General features: G+C 40.3%; 2 protein-coding genes across 5 annotated transcripts; both read left to right on the top strand.

Moving 5' to 3' along the window:
- The first annotated feature begins 417 nt into the window (after positions 1-417).
- On the top strand, positions 418-19996 carry LOC102796005 (uncharacterized). Of its 4 annotated transcripts, XM_087839931.1 has the most exons (11): positions 418-592; positions 3675-4061; positions 7368-7487; positions 11755-11811; positions 13700-13846; positions 13968-14135; positions 14363-14491; positions 14823-15168; positions 15246-15969; positions 16974-17006; positions 17337-19996. In XM_087839931.1, the coding sequence occupies exons 1-10, from the start codon at positions 547-549 to the stop codon at positions 17004-17006; spliced, it is 2157 nt and encodes a 718-aa protein (XP_087696057.1). In that variant the 5' UTR covers positions 418-546; the 3' UTR covers positions 17337-19996. The 4 variants fall into 4 exon arrangements, with proteins under 4 accessions (XP_087696057.1, XP_087696049.1, XP_006780470.2 ...); XM_087839923.1 differs by lacking the exon at positions 16974-17006; XM_006780407.2 differs by lacking the exons at positions 11755-11811; positions 16974-17006.
- Positions 19997-21730: 1734 nt separating this feature from the next.
- LOC102795504 (coiled-coil domain-containing protein 42 homolog) lies at positions 21731-25037 on the top strand. Its single transcript, XM_006780404.2, has 7 exons — positions 21731-21884; positions 21991-22096; positions 23606-23698; positions 23776-23967; positions 24342-24563; positions 24658-24816; positions 24912-25037. Exons 1-7 carry the CDS (start codon positions 21847-21849, stop codon positions 25035-25037), a joined length of 936 nt encoding a protein of 311 aa, XP_006780467.2. The 5' UTR covers positions 21731-21846.
- The last annotated feature ends 658 nt before the right edge of the window (positions 25038-25695 follow it).

Genomic DNA, 25695 nt, shown 5'->3' with positions numbered 1-25695 from the left:
TGTGTAAAGCTGCACAACTGATTGTGAATATGGCAACATTTGAACTTCAGAATAAAATTACAATCGGTCAGTGGTGAAAATCTTCCCTCAGTAACATCTGAGAAGCCATGGAGGTGATCTGCTTTTTAATCTCTTATTATTATTTTTATATAACCTAAATACTGAGTGGAGTTTGGAACTTCGTCTGCAGTCGGTTAATAAATGTATAATGAACTGAAAATCTTGTCTAAAGTTATCATTTAGTTAATGTAATCTAAATTTGTATTTATATAGTCTTATAGAATGCTCCCCATGACACCCTGAGTAAACTAAAATAAACACACTACCGAAAAATGTTGGTTTATCTGGGCTTTTATTTTTCGAAAGCAGTTTCCGGAAGTCGTCTTATTTTGATAAACTTGCCGGAGGTCCCGCTTTTGTTGAGACGCCGTCCCGTTAAGTGCCAGTTAACTGGAGCCTGGATACGGATCAGGGGCGAGAAGGAGGCGAAGAGAAGGCGGCACTGGCCAGAAAACAGTTACGAAATTCAACTTCAAGATTTGGAATATGTTGTCCCCCCATAAGTGCTGGATTGTTACTGTTTTTCTGGCAGGTAAGAAAGAGGAGCATTAAAAAATTCCAATGTGATTCCCGTGCGTGTACAGCGCTGCAACAGGTTGTTAAACTGAGATTGGAGTAACGGTAACGTAGTCTTTGTGGATAAGTAAGGTGCCCTGCCTACTTTGTGGGATAATGTCTGGATGTAGTGGGGGAGAATTAAGCATTTAGATGCAAACATTTCCCCTCACGTTAATAGTCACATCAGTTAACCTTTAACTTGGGTTTTAATGCTTGTAGGTCCGCTGAGCTGCAGTCGACTGTTTGTGGGCTTCAGTCATGTGTGAATGATCCGACCAAAAGCTTTAAAGGAGGCTGTGGATTAGGAGGTCTAACATCAGACACGTTTACTGGGTCTAAATTAGAGAGAGAGAAATCCCTACAATACTTAAAAAAACAAACAACAAATAAAAATGTTTACAAATGACAAGTAAAACTAGAAAACTGCAGTTCATCATTTTTATTTATGTCCTGATCCATGCAAAGTGATTGTAAGCAGGAGTATGTGGATATTCCATAAAACACCTACATTCTTTGTTACAGTTTATGTAACATGTTTACGAAATTTATAGTACTATATAGACACACTGGAGCTGCCAGCTATAAGTAAATGTTATGTGCTTTAAAGTTGTTTTTTAAAGTGCTATCTTTAATCAAACCGACATATATATTAATTATATTAATTAGGGGTACCAACGTTATTGACTATGACTGGAGAACAGCTCTGAAAGAGTAATGGCAAATCATATAAGAAGCAGATTTACAGATTTTTAAGTGCCACATGTTTTCATCCGATTCTTTTCACATGAAGGCAACACGTTTGACCGACAGCAGGAAAAAACATTTGCTAGCCACTCCCATCTCCTCAGTACTAATATCCAAAACACAGAGCCCCTCCTCTGACTTTTATTTTCTCATCTGGAACAAGAGCGGCTCTGAAAACTTAATAAAGCCAGGATGACCCCACAGTCTGTGATCCCAGAAAGAGCTGACTTGTGGGTTTGTTTGTTTTTGGGCTCCAGTTCTTAGAAATCAGAGTGAGGTTCCCACCTGAGGAATTTATGTTTCAGCAGACTTTAGTTTGAGTCAATTCATTGCTTCATTTATTTAAAAACCTAAGACTTTTACCTGAAAATATGAGCTGATGATACTAATAATAAAAATAAATTAGAGGACAACTTCAAATATTCAGCGTACAGGTATTTAAAACAAAGAAAATAATCATTTTAAATCTGATAAACCAGAATATCTTTCGCATAATTGAATTAATGGTAAATACATGTAAATAATGTGTCATTTGATTTTTGGTTGATCAGCTAACCAAGTGGTCCCCAAGCATTTTGCAGCATGCTGAACTTCCGAATCCAAAAAAGTCCACATCAGTCAGCTGACTAATTGTTCCTGTTGTACTAAATAATGTAAAGTAATGAAAATAATGTAAATAAATTGTACTAAGCCATTGTTTAACATTAGAAATTTAAAAGTTCTCCAAAACCACAGTAGATAAATCAAATCAATATTTGGTGTGACCACCCTTTGCCTTTAAAACAGCATCAGTTCTACATACACTTGCACACAGTTTTTGAAGGAACTTGGCTGGTAGGTTGTTCCAAACATTTTGGAGAACTAACCACAGATCTTCTGTGGATGCAGATAAATGAAGAGACATCCTTCTGTCTCTTCATGTAATCCCAGACACACTCGATGGTGTTGAGATCAGGGCTCTGAAGGGGCCATACCATCATTTCCAGCACTTCTTGTTCTTCTTGACGCTGAAGATCGTTCTTAATGACTTTGGCTGAATGTTTGAGGTCGTTGTCCTGCTGCAGAATACATTTGGGGCCAACGAACAAAAATGTATATTTCTGAAAGCATTCTTTGTTTACAGCATTTTTTCACACCTGCCTAAAACTTTGCGCAGTACTAATAGATTATTCTGCTGTATTCTCTTCCAAACTGAGCGACCTTTACACACAACAGCTTTCACAAGGGTGGTATGCTTTAATTGAGCTTCAAAAGATATATGTGGGTATGTTGGAACTCTGGTATAATATGAACATTTGTGTAGTGTTTCTGTTGCAGTTGTTACACCGCTAGTAAACACAACACTGTGCTTGCCCTTGCTGTAGCTTGTTGCATTTTGGATAAATTTACTCAGCTCTCTCCCTCAGGAGCGGGCGTGCTTCATTCTCAGTAACAGAATGAAAATAAAAGGGTCTGGTCTTGATTAAGCCAAGTCCCCTCCCTCTTCATTCCTACCTCTGCCCTTCTTCGCTGTTCCAGTCCTCCCACAGCTTGGCTTGACACATATACACAAATGCGCACATATGTTCCTGGGCGTGTGTGTGTGTGTGTTTTATTTCACATGACTACCTCTCCTGTGTAATGTTGTTAGTGGACTGTCGATCCCAGGCCCACCTTCATCATGTGACCCTGAGTAGCACAGCTTCAGATGCCCCACAGCAACATCAGGTCAGCTCAGAGTCAGATTTCACTGAGCTGAAGCAACTCAAACCAACACACACGCTGCTTCATTTCATTACAGCTAAAGGAGGAAAGAATTCTTGGGAATTCTTTTAAGTCTGCTGGTATATCTAGATGACATCATTCACCATCCTCTGGTAGCATGTTTTTCAGATATTTTTAAACTTTGCAAACAGGAGCAGGTGTCTCTTCAGGGCTCTATTCAGTATCTGAATCATTGTGTTGCTGTCTGCAGTGGTATTCCTAAAATAGTGAGGAGGAAAAACTATCTTTTAACAGAAGAATCTTCTAGCAGACCCAGGCTCAGGGTTCAATTTGCCATGGCTGACAGAGTAAATTGGACAAAATGTAACAACATTGTAGTAGCACACTGGGGGAGTGAAACAAGGTGAGTGGAGAAGAAGTGCTTAGTGGTCTCACGTGAATTCCCACACTACAGCCTAACTGTAAGCTTAACCGCAAAGGAAAGGTTTCAGTCTAATCTTAAAAGCAGAGGGAGTGTCTTCCTTCTGAATCCAGAGAGCTGTCACTGGATTGTTTTGAAGAACATCTCTCACACTTTACTAAGCCTTCTTCATCATCTTCTCCCACAGGTGTCTTCCCTCCATCCAGCTCCGGCGTCCAAGTGTTTGTGAGAGATGAGAAGAAGTATGCTGTGCTGTTCCAGTCAGTGGTTCTGCCGTGCCAGTACACCACCGTGTCCTACCAAACCGCCGTGGTGCAGTGGGTCTACAAGTCGTACTGTCGTGACCGCACCAGGGATTCATTTAGCTTTCCCGACAACTTGGGCGGAAGCCTGGGTGGGGGAGGGCTGACAAGCGGAACGGGAGGAATCAGCAGAGGGTACGAGAAGGGGATGACAGCCAGCTACCTCGACTGCTCTGACAACAGTCGGACCGTCCGAACTGTGGCTTCCATCTCTGGTTCCTCAGTCACATTGTCAGAGTACTACAAGAACAGAGACATCTCCATCATTAACAGTAAGCGTCTGTGGCACTACCTCTGGTTGTGTTTTATTTTTCTAAGATACATTCAGGTCATACAGCAGCACTTTTTTGTGGCATAACAGGCTGAAATTGAACTCACCAGCATTATAAAAGGAATTACAGCACGCTCGCTTGCAATTGGCAAGGGCTGCAAAGGTAAAATAATGTCTGAACAATATTTTCAGCATCAAAGATTTCCCTCAGTGCATTGATTCAGTCTTATGTTCTTCTTTCTTGTTTTGCCAAGCCTGGCAAGGTTCATAAAACCCACAGCCTGGGCACAGGCTCACCTTTCTCCCAGATTCCTTAATACTTAAATATCCAAAAGGAACAAGTCAGATGCTGCAACATGTGGAGTCTATTAACCTGTTGCTAAAATCGGCATACTTTTTAACACTTTCAGCTGTTCTGAGTGTGAATAGTTTTTCAAAACCATCTTTTCAGAGATCAGCAGAGACGTAAAATATGTATATAAATATCCGAATGCCGTGTATACAGGATTGTGTGTAGTTGTGTGTGTTCTTGTTGAATACAGAGAGGTAGTCTTGTGTGCCAGCCTCAGATTTATGGAGCTTCTTGAAGAACTGGCCTTCTCTTCACCAGCCAGGGCTGCAGACAAAAGAAATGGTTTTCACGCTGTTCACTTATTCACTCTGACCTCTGACTCCTCCCTCTGATGTACCTCAATGTCCCGCTTTTAGTTTCACTCTCTTGATCACTGGACATCCCACCCTACCAACAGTCACTTCTCTCAGTGTAAGGCTCTTTGAGTTCCTATTTTCTCCTTCTCTTCTTGCCTCTTTCTGTCCCCACTCCACCTCCTATCACAAAACAGGTCAGTGTTGTAAATGGACAAAAAAAAGTGAAAAATTTCAACCTTGTTGCCTTTGGAGACGACCAGTCATCCATTCCCATGTAATCCTATTCAGGGTCCCAGGGAGGTTGGAGTCTGTGCCAGCATGCACTGGGTAGGGGGTGTTCTGCTAACTAAATGGCGTACGTGGTACGCACACAGTTTAAAGGAAATTATAACATACTCTGAAGACAGCAAGAATCAAAAGAAAAGAAAAGGAGATGTAGTTTTAAATGAAAAAAGTAGTATTAAGTAGTAAAAGTAGATTGTATTCCAGACTGGTGGCAGCTTGTCTCTCCTCCCCTTCCTCAGTTAGCAGGAAAAGGAAGTAAATTATACAACCCATTTCCTGTCTGTATTTATATGTCAACCTCCTCACAATAGAATCATTGGACCAACATTGTCTTTTATTTTGACTCCTGAGCCAAATGGAGCAAAGTCTGCAAGCTAGTCATGTTTATGCACATGGCTCTCCCTCTTTACATCATATCACCATCATATTACATCTTACACCAAACCCACCCTCTTATTTGGTGTTCTAGCTAAGCTCCGTGATTTTCCTCAACTGTGACAATGACATGTTCCTTTTATCACTAGATTTCTATATGTAACATACAATCACTGTTTTTTTTTTATTAGGTACACATTGCTGTGCTGGGTTGGACCCACTTTGCCTTAATTCTTTGTGGCATAGATTCAGCAGGTTTCTAGAAACATCTCCCATTCCACTGAATTGAGATCTGGTGACTGTGGAGGCCATTGTCATGTTTAAGAATTATATATTATATATTTGAGCTTGTTGACATGGTACATCATCCTGCAGGAAATAGCCATCATTTACATTGTAAATGTAAATGGTAAATGGCCTGTATTTGTATAGCGCTTTACTAGTCCCTAAGGACCCCAAAGCGCTTTACACAACCTGTCATCCACCCATTCACACACACATTCACACACTGGTGATGGCAAGCTACATTGTAGCCACAGCCACCCTGGGGCGCACTGACAGAGGCGAGGCTGCCGGACACTGGCACCACCGGGCCCTCTGACCACCACCAGTAGGCAACGGGTGAAGTGTCTTGCCCAAGGACACAACGACTGAGACTGTCCAAGCTGGGGCTCGAACCGGCAACCTTCCGATTACAAGGCAAACTCCCAACTCTTGAGCCTCGATCGCCCCATTGTAGTCATAAATGGTCAGCAGCAATACTCATGTTGGCTGTGGGGTTTAAATAATGCTTGGTTGGTACTAAGGGGCCCAAAGTGTGCCAAGAAAACACCCCCATATCATTATACCATTACCACCAACCTGTACTGTAATATATCTATATATACAGTATTATAGATATCTTTATACCTATATTATTGCTAATATATATTTGTGATATATCTATAGTATGGCTAAAGCTTCTGGATGGATGCAAACTGCATTTCGTTGCCTTGCACCTATGACATGTGCAATGACAACAAAGTTGAATTCTATTCTATTCTATTCTATTCTATTCTATTCTATTCTATTCTATTCTACTGTTGATGCAATGCAGGATGCAGCCATGCAGCAATGTTGTTTATGCCAAATTGTGATTGCTACCATCTGAATGTGGTAGAGAAATTGACAATAAGCAATGTTTTTCCAATCTTACTGTTCAACTGAAAACGCTATGTCCAAATGAACAGAATCAACTTTTTGGGATTTCCTTACCTGGATCATTGAGCATGCATCAAGACAAATAAATCACCTTTCTTTCCCACTGAGATGTCTTCATACCTAAATGCACTGAGCTGCTGCCGTGTTATTGGCTGATTTCTTAGTTTTGTAACAAGAAGTTTAACAGTTCTACAAAATAAAGTGGCTAGTGAGTGTAGACGATTAGCTTGGACCTTTAAATCCTAACTGTATTTTGCTCTTTTAATGTGTCAGGGATTTTCAAATATGCTAAATGACATTTTTCTGAATCCTTTCACAGTCATGAAAAAATAAAAACAAATGACTTCATACATTATCCTGAGCTCACAGACAATATACGGAAAAACCTAACTAGCCTACACATATCCCTGAACTACTTTGCTACGCAGACTGTGAGACCGGCCTTATTGCCCAACATCAGTGGCCACTTCACTAAGGGACTATTAAGTGGCTGAAAGGAAACAAACCTGCTGCCAGGCTCTGAGATCTTATTGAAAGCTTTCCCACAATGGCAGTTAGCCTAATTAATGCTTGTGGTATTCAATGAGATGTTTGGCAGTGTAATGTGTGTAGTACTTTGTATCTGAGTCTTTGAACTTTGTAGAAATGCAAACAAACAGGGAAGAAATATTCAGGGTAATAATTCCAACCATGCACATTCTCATGCTTTTGAAAGTCATGCTTTTTTTTTTAAAAATTTTGATTCCAGAGTGCCAAAAATTGTAAGACACTTGTTTTTCTTTCAACTCCCCCAATTCAGAGGCTGACCTGAGGATAGGAGAGGTCCAGTGGGGAGACAGTGGAGTATACATCTGCAAAGTGGTCATATCTGATGACCTGGAGGGACAGAACGAAGCGTCTGTGGAGCTTTTGGTTCTTGGTGAGTTGCTTGTAATTTACATGGCATTTTTAAATGAAAGATAAGAACTTGCAGTCAAAACTAAGAAGTGTCATAATTATTGATGTAACCTGCAAATATATGTAGCTTGTAAATCAACTGAAACACTGTGTTAAAAGTCATTGATTTCACAGAAATTTGTACAATGTTAGACTTGAAAACTAAGTCCTTCAGCGTCACTGTGTGTCTGCACACGTGTGTATTTTGAATGTATCAGTAGGGTGTTGTGTTACAATAACAGTGTACTTGTCTTTGTTCACTTACATGTTACCAGAGAAACTGTTGAGAGGCTATGTAGCTCTTGGTGCCTTAAAACACTCAGGCTGAACTTTTGTTAGGCTGGCACTCAAAGACTTATGTGTATGCACGAAAGGACACAGTCTCTCTCACACACACTCACACATACACAGAGGTAATCAGCAGTAAGCTTTTACAGTTTCCTCTTGACAGAGTGAGTTCCACTCCATAGTTGTGTTACAGGTTCCATAACTGTGAGTTTTCACCCTGATGTGATAAATCCACCATGGTGCTAAAATGCTATATTTTCTGGTTTTAGTGTAGCTAATATGGCATGTGAAGCGCTTCTTGTGTCTCCATAACAACAGTTGAGGCCACAGTGAATGGCTGAGGGGATCTTTTGTCTTTTGAGCAAATGGGTTCACAGCAAAGAAGACAGGGAAGATTTAATGATGTGGAGGAGGGTTGGCAGAGCACAGTGATAGACAATAGCTGAGGGTGATGCTAATGTGGGCCTTTGAGAGCTCAATCCTGCAGCCGAACAGTCTGGTTTTAAATTTACAGTCAGAAATGATATGGTTCTGATACAAAATTTTCATTAAAAAACAAAATGCACATAGAGAAAATAATTCAACAATTTTCTGCTGCTTTTCTGGGTCAGCTAGACTTCCTGCCAGTCCACGTTTCTCATGTGGTCTCTTTTGGGACTTTGACTCATTTTTCAGTGGAAGGAAAATCATACAAGATTCCAAACATTTTTTACAAATAAATAACTGAAAAGTGGGGTGTGCGTAATTATTCAGCCCCCTGAGTCAATACTTTGTAGAACCGCCTTTTGCTGCAATTACAGCTGCCAGTCTTTTAGGGTATGTCTCTACCAGCTTTGCACATCTAGAGACTGAAATTATTGCCCATTCGTCTTTGCAAAACAGCTCCAGCTCAGTCACATTAGATGGACAGCGTTTGTGAACAGCAGTTTTCAGATCTACGTGTACGTGTACACCACTTTGTATTGGTCTTTCACATGAAATTCCAATAAAATTGATTCATGTTTGTGGCTGTGATGTGACAAAATGTGGAAAAGTTCAAGGGGGCCGAATACTTTTGCAAGCCACTGTATACAGTCTATCTGGATATTTACAAAAGTAGCATTTACAAAAATAGCATAGCAAGTAATTCGTAGTGCACATTTACAATGGAGATTTTAGGTCACATTAGAAAAAATAAAAGGAAAATCTATTTTGAGAAAAAAGTCGAGATGTGAAGATTACAGTTGTTGTTTCAAGACAAACTGCTGCGGTTGCTATACCCTCTGAGTTAGTAAAATCGTACTTCAGAATTGGTTTCAGTAAAAGGAAGGAAAGAATTTCTCTTTTACCTCATAAACACAGTGTGATGATCAGTATAAGGACATTGAAAAGATGGTCGGTAATGTATTTATTTTTCTTAATCTGATCCTAATACTACATGTTTAATGGCCTAAAATGCAAAGATCTGATACACTTTATTGTATCTAGTTTATACATATTAATGGAAAATTCTAGATACATGGTTAGTGTGATAGACTGATCTCTTGAAACTGTTTAGACAAGTTTGATTTAACCCTGACTATAAGCCTACAGGAAGGAAGGGCTCAATATTGTCTGGTTTTAGTGTGTGAAAACAGCCCCAACATATAGTCTCACTTTCCCCATACATAATCTCTGAAGGAGATGTATAAATGGCTTTGTTAAACGTCACCCTTTGGGATCGCATGTAGGGTCAAGTACACAATCCCTGCATATCTGAATGAAAACCTTGGTTTATCACCAGCCTTCGGGCAAATTCTGGATTTAATAGAAGCTGGACAAGTGCTGTCCTTCAACAGCATGAGAATCACAGAAGACACAGAAGCAGATAAAAACAAAATTGCAGCGGTCTGAAGTAAAGCAATATAAATGTCGACATCGTTTTTAAATGCAATAACCTTAATAGTTTTTTTTTTTTTTAAATCCAGCAAAGAACATGTATAACCTACTAGAAAGATATTAAATAAGGTATGTGCACTGTCAGCTAGAATCAGGCCAAAGTAGTCCAGCTTGCACCCTTTCCAAACTGTTTTTTTATACTTACCACTCCTTTCCTCTCTTTGCCAGAATGACACACTCAGCAGCAAAATACCAGTGTTTGTTTGTATCACACACTCATATGCTGGCTTTTTCACTTGCGCACCCAAACCAAACACACATTCACACACATTTCTGCACCACCTCGTGACACAGTTCCTCTCATGTAACATGTTGTATTCAGACATTTGTTTGATGTGTTAAGGAACATTTGAGAAAAACTAGTAAACTAGTATTTATTTTTTATCTTGATATGACTTTAATCTGTCTAACCCTAAACTAAAAGTATTATCTAAAATCGATTCAGTACAATTCAATTTTATTTGTATAGCACCAAATCACAACAATAGACACGACAAGGTGCTTTACATTGTAAGATCCCTACAATAAATTGAAGAGAAACCCACCTCAAATGACCCCTTATGAGCAAGTACTTGGCGACAGTGGGAAGAAAAAAAAAACTTTTAACAGGAAGAAAACGCCAGTGGGACCAGGCTCAGGGTAGGCAGCCATCTGCTGTGACTGGTTGGGGGTGAGGGGAGGAAGACAAAAGACACAAACTCTATATGTAATATTATCGACAACACATCAGCCTTAACATGCATCACTAGGCACACTGCCATTTTAGTGGAAAACATTAAATTAAATGAAGTGTAAAATTGTGCGGTTAGGCATCTAACATGTGTCTTTATTTCACCCCAATAAACAGTGCTAATAAAGCTGGCCTGAGATTAATGTAATTATTAAGTTCTTGGAAGAAAACTTTTGCTTAATAGGTAAATTGTTTCCAAAATGTTACAAGCAGCATAAGAAAAGTAACTGTATAAATAGGAATCAGTAAAAGAAGAGCCATCTGGAGTTCTGATTTTAGCTGACATTTTTAGTGTTTTTTGCTGTAGCAGCGACCTCAACAGCCAATCTTCACCATTTGGTTGACCTGAATAGTTGGAGTAGTTTGGCATTTCAGGAAATACTTCAATATTTCAGGTGCATCTTTCTTTTTTTTTTTTTTTTTTGTGCATCTTTCAGCACTATGAATGAAGATATTTATAGTTCTTGAAGCTAAAAGCTACGTGATACACTTGAACTTTCTCAGGAAAATTTGTCGTCTTCTATAAAAACAAAGTCTCATTGACTTGGCAGTTATCTTCATGAGACTCGTTCAAACTCCAGTCTGTTTTTGTTTTTTTTCAGCAGTCAGACAATCAATCTTCTAATCAGTTGATTTGAAATGTTTCTAGAGCAGGGACCATAAACTGTACGCCAAGGTCCACATACAGCCCACTTTGATCTTAAGTGCGTCAGATCAGTAAAACTTCCATTTCTGTCAGTGTAAAGATGTTTAACTACATATTTAATCCCTGAGATATAAGAAAAAGACATGTCATTTAAATAGTAAATCTCAGCTTTTCACCATAACAATAAAGGCTGGTGATGTGTAACAAAGTTTAAGCTCTGGTAGCTCTTTTCTGTCATTTAATTGTTTATCTTTGCTACTTTGGTGTGATATGAAAAGCCGTGGGGAAGGTTTTTTTTATCACTAATAGAAGCTGTAAAACATTAAAAATACAGTTTAAAGTAAAAGATTTGGATCTTCCTTCCTATTTTCGAAAGTTGTCTCGTGGACTGGATTGTTGTCTTTGCCAGACCAATTCAGACCCCTAGGCCTTATGTTTGACACCCCTGTTCCCGTGAAAAACCACAATGTCCTCTCATGCATGCTGTTTATCTGTCTTTTTTCATTCCTTCTTCGTATTTTGCTCTGTCTTTCTCTTAAATCACTTTTAATGCATGCATGCCGCTACTGCAATAACTTTCTTTGAATCAGTCATTTCAGTTTATATCAACTCCATTGCTTCTCCTCTCTCTTTTCCAATCTCCTCTCGTCCACTGTGCTCTCTCTCCAGGTTTCTCAGGTGTTCCTGAAGACCTCCTGCCAGACTTTGATTTGAAGATAATGCCAGGTAGGGGCTTAGTGCATTCCCCCCCTGCACCTGCTTTCTTTCATTCATACTAACACTACTTACCTCTCAGACTATGAATATAGGAACTATGTAGATGGGTTTAAGAATAAAAAAAGATCACTTTTTACACCATGTTCAGTGGTTCCTGAGCTAATAATGCCTGTAACACTGTCTAACCTGTTCTTCACCCACAACATCTAATAATACAGCAAGTGCTGGTGATTCACCTTCTTTTAACTCAGAGACTCATCCACACCCATCAAGTAATGAGCTGGTCGTTGCTCCCACTAAGATGAGCTGCTCTGGAAAACAGCTATTATGGTCATTAAAGCTATTTGTGGTTGTGGTCAGCAAGTATTCCCACACCATTTGGATAATATCCAGTCAAAAACACAGTAATCTGAAGGAGAGGAGGGATTTATGATGCATCGCATTCTTTTATATAAATGTATAAATGTGCAGATTGTATGGAAGCAACTCCCAGCATGACTTGCTGTCCACGATGACTCCCACAGTGTGCGTGTGTGTATCTGTGCGTGTGTTAAGGAGTCATTACGGTTCCAAACGATATCACATAACAAGCAATTTGGTGGTAGCAGCCAAGCGTTCAGTAACTGTCCTTTTCCTTCCTGTAGCAAAAACAGGTTTCCTGCACATGAGTGTGTGTTTTCTTCTGGTGTCCTTTAGTTTGTTTGTATGAGAGAAAACATCTTTAGTTTTATATTGTTAAAGACTTCCTTATCTGCGCTCGCCTTCCCTTTCCTTTGCCTTCCCCCCAGACAGATACATGTAGGTTATCTCTTGTACTCACTTTATCCTTCTCTCCAAAGCTGTGGTATTTAATAACAGTTTGTACAATCATTCCTTTTTCCTGTAACTCATATTCCAACTAAGATGTCATTTGTTCCCATTTTCCTATCCAAAAACAACCCGACAAGGTTAATAAGTGCAAGAAAATCTACGAAATCTACGAGGGGACACAAACTTGCAGCTTTCCAGCCTTTTGTTCCTTTGTGATGTCCCAGTGTGCTCCAGTTCACTTTTCCTTTTTCCTGCTTTGACAGGAAATACATCACATGAAAAAAATGGTAGAATTAAATCAGGCTACACACAAAGTCATAGATGTCAGTGTTTTACCTTATAGAGAAATGCTGCTTTAGTGATTAAAATAAATCTGTTAGAATGACTCCTTGGGCTGCAGTTGTGATGAATAAAAGTGTTAAATAAAATAAAAGTCCTGAATCTTCTGGTAGCTCACTGGTCAGACTGTCCTGTAATTATAAAACAGAGTTCTGTAAATTCACAACAAATGTTTTTGTCTTACCAAACAAACCTCCCCTGCCATTTCTAGATACAAAGTAAGTAGATACTAAAAAAACAAAACCCTTTCTGTCATTTAATTGTTTTCTGTTACTTAGCTGCTTTGCTGAAGTATGAATGTAGCCAAAGCTGAGCTAAGAAAACAGTTGAAAGTCCAATATGTATGCTCTCTTTCACATTTACCAAAGCCATGCACTGGGGCTGGATTGGAGCCTGTGCTGAGCCAATTTTAGTCCCTACCTTTTTTGACAGCCCTGCTTTAGAGATTATATAAATACGGATGAAGAATAAAGATTGTTGCTGATAATAACATTTTTAGCCTTCAGTTTCTCTCAGCATTACATTTTACGGCCATTGTGTTTATGAGCAGGTTGCTTGAACTGTTTTACACGACTTTTTCATTTTTAAAGGTTTTTTGTGCTTTGTTTTACTCATTATTTTTCATGTGGCATCCTCAGAATACAGTATGGCTCCAGAATGATCAAATGAACCTGATCCTGTATCAGTGTGCTGAGTAGGACATACGTATTTATTTATATGCAGGATTTTGTGCTGTGTGTGCTTGCAGAGTGGGTGTTTGTGGTGGCAGTGGCACTTGGCAGTGTGTTATTCCTGCTCTTGATTGGAGTTTGTTGGTGTCAGTGTTGCCCTCACTCCTGCTGCTGCTACGTCAGCTGCTGGTGCTGCCCCGACACATGCTGCTGCCCCAGACACTGTGAGTATGAACATACACTCAGAAATGCACAAGTTTGTGCTCGGAGAACTGACGCATGTCTGAATGAGATTATATTTTGCTTTTCTTTTCTTCTTCTTCTTCTTCTTTTTCTTTCTTTAAGTGTATGAGGCAGGAAAAGGTATAAAGACAACCACCTCCTCACCTCAGACACCTCCCTACCCACCGTATTTCGTCTCTGGTGTCCCAACCATGGTCCCAATTGCTCCTCCCTCTCTGGTGGACAAGATATCTTCAGTCCCCGGCTCAGATGGGACCCTACTCACAGCAGGTGGGGACTTACTCCTGATTACCTGATTGCCATTTGTTAACTATATTTTTTGTCATTTGAGCTAGAAAAAAAGGTTAAAAGAAATGTAGTCAGCCCGAATGTCCCTGTGATAAACTATTTGTGATTTATTCAGTTTATGGTAAAGTAGAAAAACACCAGTATGGTCCTCAAACTAATAAAACACACATCCAAGTTCCCTTTCTGATGACTCAAGTGTGTATCTGCAGTGCCCATGCACGCTGTAGGGGTTCCCTACCGTGTGCCTTCACCTCAGGATCAGGATTCTCTCAGAGTGCTGCAGTATGTAGAGAAACAGCTGGCTCACTTCAACCCTGCCAGGTCCACCAGCCACCAGTGTAAGCCTCATAAACCTGCTCTGTGGCTTTACTGTACTACTAAAGTGTTCTGATGCTGTCTGCAGCTTTGGTAGTGTCTTATTTGTTTTCTCTTCTCTTGGCATGACCTTCTGAATTTCCTGTAGTCTGGATGTTATCTAGTTGCCGTTTTGCATGCCTACTTCCCTGAAAGTGTATTTTTTTAATGACTCTCACTTCACACTTAAAGCAGCTTCTTTAAAACCTTGATGTTCTTCATCTGCAGGGTCTTGATCTGGGAGAAGGGCTCTTTTAATTCATTTTTTGGCAGGTGTTACTTATTTGATTAATTCATTAATTTTGTTCTATCTAGCCTGTGCCCTGTCTGAACTGAGCTCCCTCCATGAGGGAGAAAGTGGCTTCCGCCAAACATATCGCAACATCCAGAAGAACGCTCTGCCAGCCATCCCCGATCACGACTCTCAGCCTGAACCTCAGCGCTACCGTGAAAACCGCAGTCCGGAGCCAGAGAGTTACCGCGATAATCCCCCATCTCCCCACCATTATCATGATGACCCTGACCCAGAGCCTCGCCACGTACGGGACGAGCCTCTTCCTCCGAGGCGATACAGCGATGACCCTCCATCTTCGTCTCAGTCGCGCAGGCCCGGACGAAATCAGCGGCAGCAAAACCACAACAATGAGGAAAACCACAACAGGTGGAGGACTGTCTGAATACACAGAATGCCTTATGCAGAGATACAGGTGTACACTTAACTCATGTCGTATTTTACAGGTGGAACCCTCGCTCTGAACATCTTCACAGGAAAACATACCGAACTGCAGGGCGAACCGGATCACTGGACGAGCTGGAGGAGTTTGCTGCTTGTTACAAGCAGAGAGGAGGCAGAGGGGCAGAGAGGAGGGACGAAGAACAGCGAGAGTATGAGATGGAGCATCTGGAGTACAGCCGATACCCTTCTCACCGAGATGCCCCACCTCAGCATTATCACAGTAATGAACATGAGGTTGAGGACATCAGCGACCGCGAAGAGCAACCCAGGCGGATCAAGAAAAACAGACATGACATCAGCCCACTACCTTCACCCAAAAAGAGGAGGGACACGTCAGACAGGGAGCGCGCCGTCCCACCTCCTCCCACAGCAGGTCCACCTTCAACTTCTTCTCAAGAGAAGGACTATGATGTTACCTTCCTCAACAGCCTGCTGGACCGTAAAGCTAAGTTGCGAGGGGTTACCCAGGGGAGGACTGGGGCCCGGGGTGATGAAGATTCAGACACACCCTCGAAGAGCAGCCTGAAAAAGAGCAGCGGGGAATCCAGTCGGCACTGCAGTCGCTCACCTAGTAACAGGCCCGACGCAGATTTGCTGCCTTCTCACACGGAGACAGAGCGAGTAAGAACTGACAGGTCGTCACCAGGAAACACTCACTCCCCTCAGCCGCCCGTTCATTCCTTAGCGAGTCACAGAGAGGATCCCAGAAACAAGTCCAGGAAAGTGGTGAGTAACATCGTGAATTACTGGGATTGTATGCAAATTTAAGAATTTAAAGTATAGAGTATATATTCAATATATTTTCTTGGTACTGGTGTGTAATTAATGAAGATACAGGCTAGAAAAATGATAACACTAGGCTAGCTTCAAATCACTAAACACCCAGTGCTGTATTTCCCAGTTGTTTGAGGGTGTTTCAAATAAAGTGCACTTGGCTAGGAGCCCACAAAACTGTTGAGGAACTCATGAGCTTTAAGATCCTGTACAGTAGTTTGAGGACAAAGTGTCACGTTAGCAAGGGCAGTCGAACACAGCAGCCACTTCATTCTATAAATAAAGAAATAATTGATCATTCTGGTTTTACAGATTAGGTTAAAGTTCTTTTCAGTTTCTAGAAAAAGTGGGCAGAGCTAAGCAGAGCTTCATTCTGTAGCTATAGCTTTAGCTGCTTATCTTTGGTTAGCATCTTTAACATTTTCAGCTTGGTAAAACTGAGGGTGTCTCATTCGGTTTGTTGTTACAAACGTTTTTGTGGTGGTTGTCCCCACGGTTTACTTTGGGAAACTTTGTGTCTTCGCTCACAATGAAGAACTCGCTAATAGCCACAACCCCATGCTAGCAAAGTTTGGCTGCTCATAGCATGTGGCTGGGAGTATGCTACCAACTATTTGTTCACCCTGCTGTGCGCCTGTTGCATTTGCAGAAAATTTTGAAATGAGACACGCTGTCTGATTCCAGTCCCTGGCTGGTCGATTTCTGCACCTCAAATAAAGCCAACAGTGTCTAAAATATGCAGAAATTGCTAATGTGGACTTGCAACTTTTTAGGCCTCAAAGTTTCCGTGTGACCTGAACTTGGAGAAAGCTCTAGTTGAATTATACACAAAAGCTAATGTATTTTATAATTGAAAATACCTCATATTAAAATGTCTTCTTCAGGGAACTGGCTGGGGAAGAGTTGAAAAAAGGTTTGTAGGCCTGTAGTAAGTGTTGTTGTTGTACCTTTGGCAGGTCAGGTTCAGATGCTACCAGAATGAAAACTAGGTAGAAGATTCTGTTCTATCTCCAACTCCACTATAACAATAATAACTGGTTGTCTCCTTACTCACAAACCTGGGTCAAAATGTTATATCGTGTCAAAGACGTCTTCTACAAAACACATCGATTAAGAAGAGTCAGTGTTTTGACCTCAAGTAAGGTCTTGAAACGAATCTTCAAGTCACAAAAGAGTTGAAGGCACTTTGTCCCAGGTTCCACTTCACCATAATAACCATGTTTGGCTAATGTCCACTCTCTCTTTACTGCCTCACACTGTTGAATAAGATATGCTGTGTTGTTGCTTTGATCATTTACACTTTTTTTTGTCCTCATCAGAGCACTCTCCTCAGCCGAGACTCCCTTATCGTCTGATGGACTTCAGTCTTCAGTACAGACTGAAAGCGTTGTGCAGCCTTGATGCTCTACAGGAACTGCTTGTCAGCTGATAAAAGATGACAAACGTGGATTCATAAAGATAACGTCAAGGACAGCAGACTGTGGGAGAGCTGAATCAGTACTGATGAGTGAAGACAAGGACAGCAGAGGCACCCGAGATTGTTACTCAGCTGCTTGTGATGTCATGGTGAAGTCACTGGCTGTGTGTTATGTGGACTAAGACTGAGCTAATGCGTGCAGGGAGTATGACCTGGACCGTTCCTGCGAGCAGTGTGCTGTTGGTCTCCCCTTGTTCCTGTCAGAAAAGGCTCTGAAGCAGAGAGATTTACATTACACTTTCAGCACAATGCATGCATTCATTTCCATCTGATGAGTTACGTGAATGAAAAAGAACTGCTGTAGCATGACAACGGTATGACAGCACGGTTATTGTAAAGGACCGCTGTGTCATTCTGTAGTATATTCAGGGACTAAGGCACCTTAGTCAGAAAGCTTCTGCAGCAGTAATCAGTATTACCAAATGTTTACGCTTATTTATTTTATGGGACAGTGGACATTAATGAAACAACAGTGTTTAACTAAAATGACCAAAGGAGGTAAAGCTTTTTCTACTTAAAATAAGGATAAAAATAGGAGAAATAAGACAGTGCTGACAATATGACACGGCACCAGCAATCTGAAACAACACAAACAATTAAAGACTGTCAACAAGTTCCCCCTTAGTAGATCGAATGCAAAAGTGATGCTGACTAACAAATTCTTTAAACGCTTTAGCTTCCCTCTCATCAGACCGGGGATAAACACACTGTTCAGCACCAAATCACTTAGAGGCACAGTTAGTGATTAGATGGTGGACATAGTGGAAGTTCTCAAAAGTCAGAGAGGAACAAGCAGAGCTACACGAGAAGAATATCTAACATAAATTCCTTATTTGGGTAAAAACACAACTCTAAAGAAATGGTAACTTGTGGTAACTTCGACTGATATAGTCACTTATACAAATGAGGTTTGTAATATAAGGTTTAATTCCATGTAGCAACATGTATCAGCTAGAAACGTCTGAATTGATTTAGTTTCGTATGTCTATTATTAAAAGTTTATAGCAACAGGATACCTCAGAATGGGCCTCTTGTAGATGGTTACAAATGTGAGCATTAAGCTGTCTGTATATAATCTGTAAATGACCTAATATGACAGAAATCTATGCATTTTTAAACATTTTAAAATACCTGTTAAGTCTGGATAAAAAAAACTGTATTAAAAAGACAATGATTTTTCATCACTGTGTGAACGAAACACCCAGAAAAGAAGTAGAAGCACCAGAAGAGGCCTAATAATCTGTTCCCAAACAGCAAAAGTATATTTTGATGGTGAGAAATAAGAAATGGTTTTGAAAATCAGTCATAACTCATAAAGCTGCACTGACGCAGCACTAAAGTGATGAAGGTGTGGACTAACCTATACTGACCTCTGACCCAAATATGACCCACATTTGCTGTAGCATTAGCAGCGGTGATGCAGTTAACCCCAGTGCAGTTTTGTAACATCACTAATGACGGGTATATATTTACATGATACATGCTAAAACATGATTCCCATCAAAATATTTTAATATACAACAGTACATGACAAACTGAAACTGTATGAAATTAGTGAAAAATGAGGGAATTGTTAATGACCCCCTCCCCTCGCAAAGAAAAACGACAACAACAACTTTTTTTTTCACTATATGAATCCCATTGGAAATTCCCCCCAAATTAGTTTTAGAGATTTAATCATAGGTCAAGATTATTATGCAACAGTAACATTACTTTGTGGAGCTTTCCCTCCTCTAATAAAAACATGTTACAATGTATAACTAAAAGTTACATTTTGTATTGTCTGTAAACATTTAAAGGTATTGAACTGCAATTTGCCTTTGAAAGATTTTTGTACTACACTTTTGTACGGAACTGTTTGTGCACATGGTGTGTTTGTGTTTAAAATTTGTAAATGATCTTGTGTGTGTAAGCACTCAAGTGCGTACATAAGATGAATTCTGTATTTCTATCACCATAATTCAGCCATTGCTTATCACTGTTGAGTGAGCACTTAAACCAACTCAGTGTTATCAGCAGCCACACACTAAGCGTGCTTTATGGAACGGTCATATCAGATATTTTGTTCTAATATTACACTGTCCAGTAATTCATCGCTCCCATGTTGGTGACACCTGTGTAATTATTTTTTTAATGGTTGGTGAAAAATTCTCCCTTTGTTTTCTCTTGTGTTTGGTACAGACAACTCTTTGTGCGGGAGTTAGCAGGAATGAGAGAGATGACTTTATTTTTCTGTTAAGGAGACAATGTGTGATTGCGTATGACTCATGTCTTTGTTCATTGTTTTAATCACAGACTGCCTGTCTTGACTACACAGCTGGCTCGACACTCACATATCGGGTCTTCCAGCTAAGCCGCAGATATTGTCCCTGTTTGTCGCCGACATACCACATTTGTTACAATTGCAGACAATAGGTTGCTGAAGTGCCTACTTGCAGGGTGGCAAACATTAAGGCCAGCAGTGTTTGACTACGCAGCAAAATAAAGTCTGCAGAAATAAAACTCCAGGGTTTATTGAAAGTTCAGATTATTTGTTTTAAACTGCAGAGACATCAGTGGAATGAGGGTGTTTCTCTTTCATGCTGCTTAGTATTTCTGTTGCGTCGGTATGCAAACTTTACTGCCTTTACTGTGTAATTGTAGTTTCTACTTACTTTTGTGGATAAATATTTTAAACCTTAACCAGAACGTTGAAATTATAAAATGTTGTCCATCTAAAAACATGTCTGTGTAAACAAACCAATAATAGCCATTTATTTGTTTCCATACTAATCAACACATCATCAAATCTATAATCCTGCATAAGAAATACTTTAATTGGAAGCTTTTTCTTTCTTTTTTTGGGTTTATTTTTGTTTGCGTGCCAAGCCGACATCAGTTTGTTGCGATTTCTGTTATCTGGCCACACCTCCAAAGGGAGGGTTTAGCAGGTGAGGAGCAGCCAGTCAAAACAAAGGTGGCTTTTAAGGAGGGGCAGCCTTGGAGATCCAAAACAGGTAGAATTATGCTTAGTTTGCACTATTACACTTGTGTTCGTTTGCATTAGTATTTGCCTACAGAGAGGGGCTTTCAACCACTGCAGGTATGTTCCCGTGGAGTCCTCCAAAATCCCAGCTGCACATCGCTCAATCTAGATGAAGCCCAAAAAGACCATCAAAGACCAAAAAAATAGAACATGAAGGGTACAAGCAGCGGCTGCTGTAGACACTTTTCACTTGTTGTATAACTTCATTCTTCACCATGGGTGGCTGATGGACCAACAACAGCACAAGCAAGATTAACCCACTGACTGGTTGTACCACATATTTTTGATGCAGTTTGACTTCCTGCCCACAGACTGCCACCACTAAATCATAATGTTCCCATAACACTGTGATTGCTGCATAAAGGTTCAGTACAAATAAATAAATAAGAACTGAACAGTAGAACTACTCTGGGCCAAAGAATGAAATGTTCCCCTTCATGTCTAATTTTTTCTGATAAAGACTTAATACTTACTTAAAAGTGGCTGTGATGTAGCACGTTTACGTTACTGTTGCACTTTTACCCAAGTGAAAGATTTGGATACAATTTGTAATTACTTAAGATATTAATAGGAAGGAAATAATTCACTTTTTGAGCTATTATTCTGTGAGTTTATGTGAGCTCCTTCACTGCATGCTTGTGATGGGAGGGTTTAGTGACCACTCACAGCTTGTGAAATGTCAGGAATGCTGTTGAGCAACTCTCATCTGTAATGAAGCATGGCTGCAAAGGAATATGACATCAACATACGCCACGGATGGATCTTAAAGGTTTGGTGTGTATGGAAGTAATTAGCTACCAACTGTTTCTGGTCAAAAATCTTATGGCAATCAGTGGACTGTTTGGTAACTGTCAGTTAATTCTGATCAAACTGCACATATAGGTTAAACAAGTGGTAAACACCTAGAAATCTACCCGTTTAATCAATAGCATTTCAGTTATTTAGTCAACAATTTAATCACAAATGTTTAAGTATTCAATGTAAATGATTGCAGGTTTCCATTTGTATGATATAAAATGAAATGCACAAAAATGTTGCACAGTTTTCTACGGGTCTCGGCTGACAGCACTGATTCAGGGTTACTCTCTTGCTCTACGAGTCTTCACTACTTCAGCCAGATGCCGTGACATTTTGGGCCCGCACCAACTTTAGCCGCTGCCGCGGAGACCTGCGCCTTTAAAGGTCCCCGGCACTGTTACCATAGAAACGCTACAGAGTCGTGCGTCGTTAGAAAGTTTCGAATGTAGTCTTCTGCAGGAAGGAGAGTAAAACTTGGAGGCCGTACGGTTTACTCTGGCTGAAATTTGAAAAAACAACACATAAAGTCATGTTCTCGCAGCTAACGCCTGAGGAGTCGGCTTCACGGTGAGTTTGTGTGCTGCTTCTTCCCGTCCGAGCGAGTGAAGCCCAGCCAACATCAATCTGAGCGGTCGGTGCTGCTAACTTTCTGCCGCTGCTTGTGTGTGAACAGGATGTGGACAGCAGCGGGACGCGACAGTAGCTATGTCCTCGTAGAGCTACAAGTATTACAGCGAGAGCAGGAAGAGCTCAAAGCTAAGTACGAGGAAAGCAAACAGGTGCGGAATTATTTCTCGAGACGCGAGGCAGTCACTTCTCGCGATAGCTGAACGATCAGTCTGAAGGGTAGTTGAACTTTACCAACGCACTGTAACAATACTGAATGTTTAAGTATTTCTTATCTTAAAAACGAACAAATGTATTTAAGTTTCATCAAACGAATTAAGAGCACTTTATTGGGAGCATCTATTCATTCCTAAACAATTATCTAAACAGCCAGTTATCTGCCACTTAAAGGCAGTGGCAGGGCTGTCCCATCATTCAGTGTTGTTAACAATAAACTCTAAATAATAAATAAAATCTATTTGCTGTAAAAGTGTATGATTATATTATATGATATATCAGGAACTATTCATATAAATGCCATAATCTTTAAAAGAATTAAGGGATCGTTCATTGCAGTACAACACTAATGAATTTAAACGTCTATGCAGCTTGCAGGTGGTGGTCACAGGCCATTACTCTCTCTTTATTCCTGAGAGATTTTTCTGTACATTTAGTTTTTGCTAGTGTCCTTGTCAGTAGTGGTTGCATGAGATGGTTCCCTCAGCCCATTGAGGTTTCACTGGTTGAGCAGCTCCTCCAGGATTACACATGTTGGAGGAGCTGTATGTGCCCCCCCCCCCAAAAAAAAAAAAAAAGCCTGTTGTTCCTCCCAGCACAGTCTTTGTAGTAGAGATAATAGGAGATTGGCTATACCAGAGGGCTGTAGAAGGGCATCAACCCAGCTGGGCACCAGCATCTGCACTTGACCTCCAGTACGCTACTCGTGCATGTTTCTGAACAAACTATCAGAATCAGACTCCATGAGGGAGGCATGAGGGACCCACCTCGTTTAGGGGGACCAACTGGATTGAAATTCACAAAGAATATGAAGGCATCTTCACACTATCATGCACCCACTGCCAAACCAGTCATGCTGGTTGATGTTGCAGGCAGCATAACATTTGCCATAGTGTCTCCAGACTCTTTAACGTGTGTTAAGTGTGAATCAGTACCAGTTTTGGTGTTTCCTGACAAGAACAGAGGTCTGTGGTCACCACCTGCAAAACCATTCCCTTTTTGGAGACATGTCTTATTTGTGCCTCTCCAGTGTACCTGTTGTCACTTTCATTTAGGCTAAAGCAGGTGAAATTGATTCACATTGGTTTATGCTTCCTAACTGGACAGATGGAGATCGTTAAGTTTGTGTTTTACTGTAATGATCAAATGTTTCTCTTAATTGTTTTAAACAGTGCAACTTAATGTACAGCAACTAGTTTTATAAGCACTTGATATGTTTTGTATACAAATATCTTAATTTTGCTACCCATGCTCATAATTTCAGAGGGAATAAGAAGAGTAGGACAGCATAAGAATTCAGAATTGCAAGTAAAATATAAGTATCTCTAAACTGTACTTTCATTACAGCCCAGAACTGCGACATGCTTGTCTTCTTGTAGCAAAAGTCTCATACAAATTTTGGCATAATTTATTTATTTTTAACCCTATTATGTGGGTTTATGTAGGTGTTGGAGAGTTTGCAACAGCGTGAAGAGGAGTTGCACAAGAAGATAAAGGAAATACAGGACCTGCATTTAAGCTTTGACATGTATCACAAGGTACGACAGGAGATCGCGTTACATGCTATAAATGTTATGGGAGGAACAAAAAAGTAAGGCCCTCAATCTGCTTCTAGGATGAAGAAGCTAATCGAGCAATCGAGAAAGCAGAGCAGGAGAGACAAAGGGTGCTTCAAAAAGAGGCAGAGATAGAGAGGCTGAAGGAGCAGTTTGCCAAACTGACTGAGGAGAAACAGGAGCTCGAGCATCAGCTGAAGAGACACTCTGTGTACAGAGATCTCATGGAGCAGCTGCTCAAAATAACTAAGGTACTGTAGCTTTTGAATACAAGTATTACAATAAATGTGACAAATATTATTCTCAATTCAGTACATCATCTGATGCTTTAATGCCTGTTTTTAACATATATGGTTAAAGTGAGATATTTGACTGTCTCATAAAAAATATCAGCTCAATTTGAATGTGATGGATATGGATATGGATTTATGGGATTTGCAAATCACTGCATTCAGTTTGTATTTGCATTTTACAGAGCGTCCCATCTTTTTTGGGATTTGGGGTAACGATTGCTGATGATAGCAGTGGATTTGTTTCAGATCGCAGGCAAACTCTGGCATGTTTGAAATAGATAGTAATTTGCTTTTCGGGCTACATCCTTAATGAGAGTGTAATTGTGTTGCAGTTTAAGGATGTGGCGGCGCTCACGGATCATTTAGAGAGTCTCCTCCACTTCAGATGCCAGCTCTCTGAGAGGGAGAGTAAGGCACAGGAGCAGGCTGACGAGCAGAGAAAAGCACTGCTGACACTGGAGCAACAGCACAACCTGCTGTTGCTGCAGAGGAACAACCAGCTGTCTCAGCTCCAGACAAAGCTGGAGAAAACTCACTCTGAAGGTCTAATATGGGTATGACACATAATCCTGGATCAAAATCCCAGCTTCAGTGCTAAGACGGCCTTAGATGTTCTGAATGAACTCTGGTTGTCCTGTGTTCATGCAGGAGAAGAAATGGAATAACATACAGGAAACGGCTGCCAGGAAAACACTGAAGCTGGGACAGATTAAGATGTCAATTTTAAATCTGTATGAAATGACTGGTGGCCAGGGAGGAGGAGAGGAAGGTGTGGATGTGAATGACACTGAGAAACAGCTGGAGCAGGTGTGTACCTTCACAGAGCAGAGACGGTGAGCAGCTGACAGTGAAACATTAAAATGAAGATTGTAACACACACCTCCCTACTGTCTTTTCCTTAGGTCAAGCAGTTCTTCGAGGACCAGACGGACATAGTGCAACAATATCAGCCTCACTCACAAAGGCGTAACAACGATCAGGGAAGACAGAAAAGCAAAAAACCCACAAATAAAGAAATTCTTTATTGACTGTATTCTTTACAGTCTTATGAAATTATTTGTACACTGGATCTGTTTAAATATTGTTATTACTATTTTTATCTAAAGTTCATTTGTGTGTTTATGATTTAAATGAATTAACTGAAGATGAAATAAGTACTGTAATGTGTGTATTGTGCTTACGGCTTTAAAATTTAATTCGCTGACTCAACTTCAGAAATGAATTCAGCAAACACTGATGAACATGAACTGCAATCAGCAGCTGCTTTGCGTTTACTGTATATTTATGTACTGTCAGGATTAAAGTAATAAGGGAGCGCATAAAACTAGCAGGCATGTGCCAGAACTGAGCAACTTTCCATCTAACTACAAATGCACAACAAACACTTGTAGTACACACATAATGAGTTAATTGGTCAGTACGACAGTCATTTAGCTTCTTATGTGATCTTAATCCAATAAATTAACAACGACAACTTTATTTATTTAGCACACTTAAAGACCAAGGGTACACCAAAGTGCTTCACAATAGTACAGCAGATTAAAACATGAATAATTATGAATAACCCGCTATGCTAGCGGGTCAATGACACTAATTGGGCAAGAATAACAGTTAAATAAAGAGTAAATATCAAATCACAATCAATAGAAACACATGGACATCAAGTGAAGAGATATATATAATGGT

Source organism: Neolamprologus brichardi, chromosome 1 (genome assembly GCF_056152115.1).
Source record: "Neolamprologus brichardi isolate AB-2024 chromosome 1, ASM5615211v1, whole genome shotgun sequence".
NCBI lineage: Eukaryota > Metazoa > Chordata > Actinopteri > Cichliformes > Cichlidae > Neolamprologus > Neolamprologus brichardi.
The sequence above is the reverse complement of the archived record's forward strand: the minus strand, read 5'-3'. Positions and strand labels throughout refer to the sequence as shown.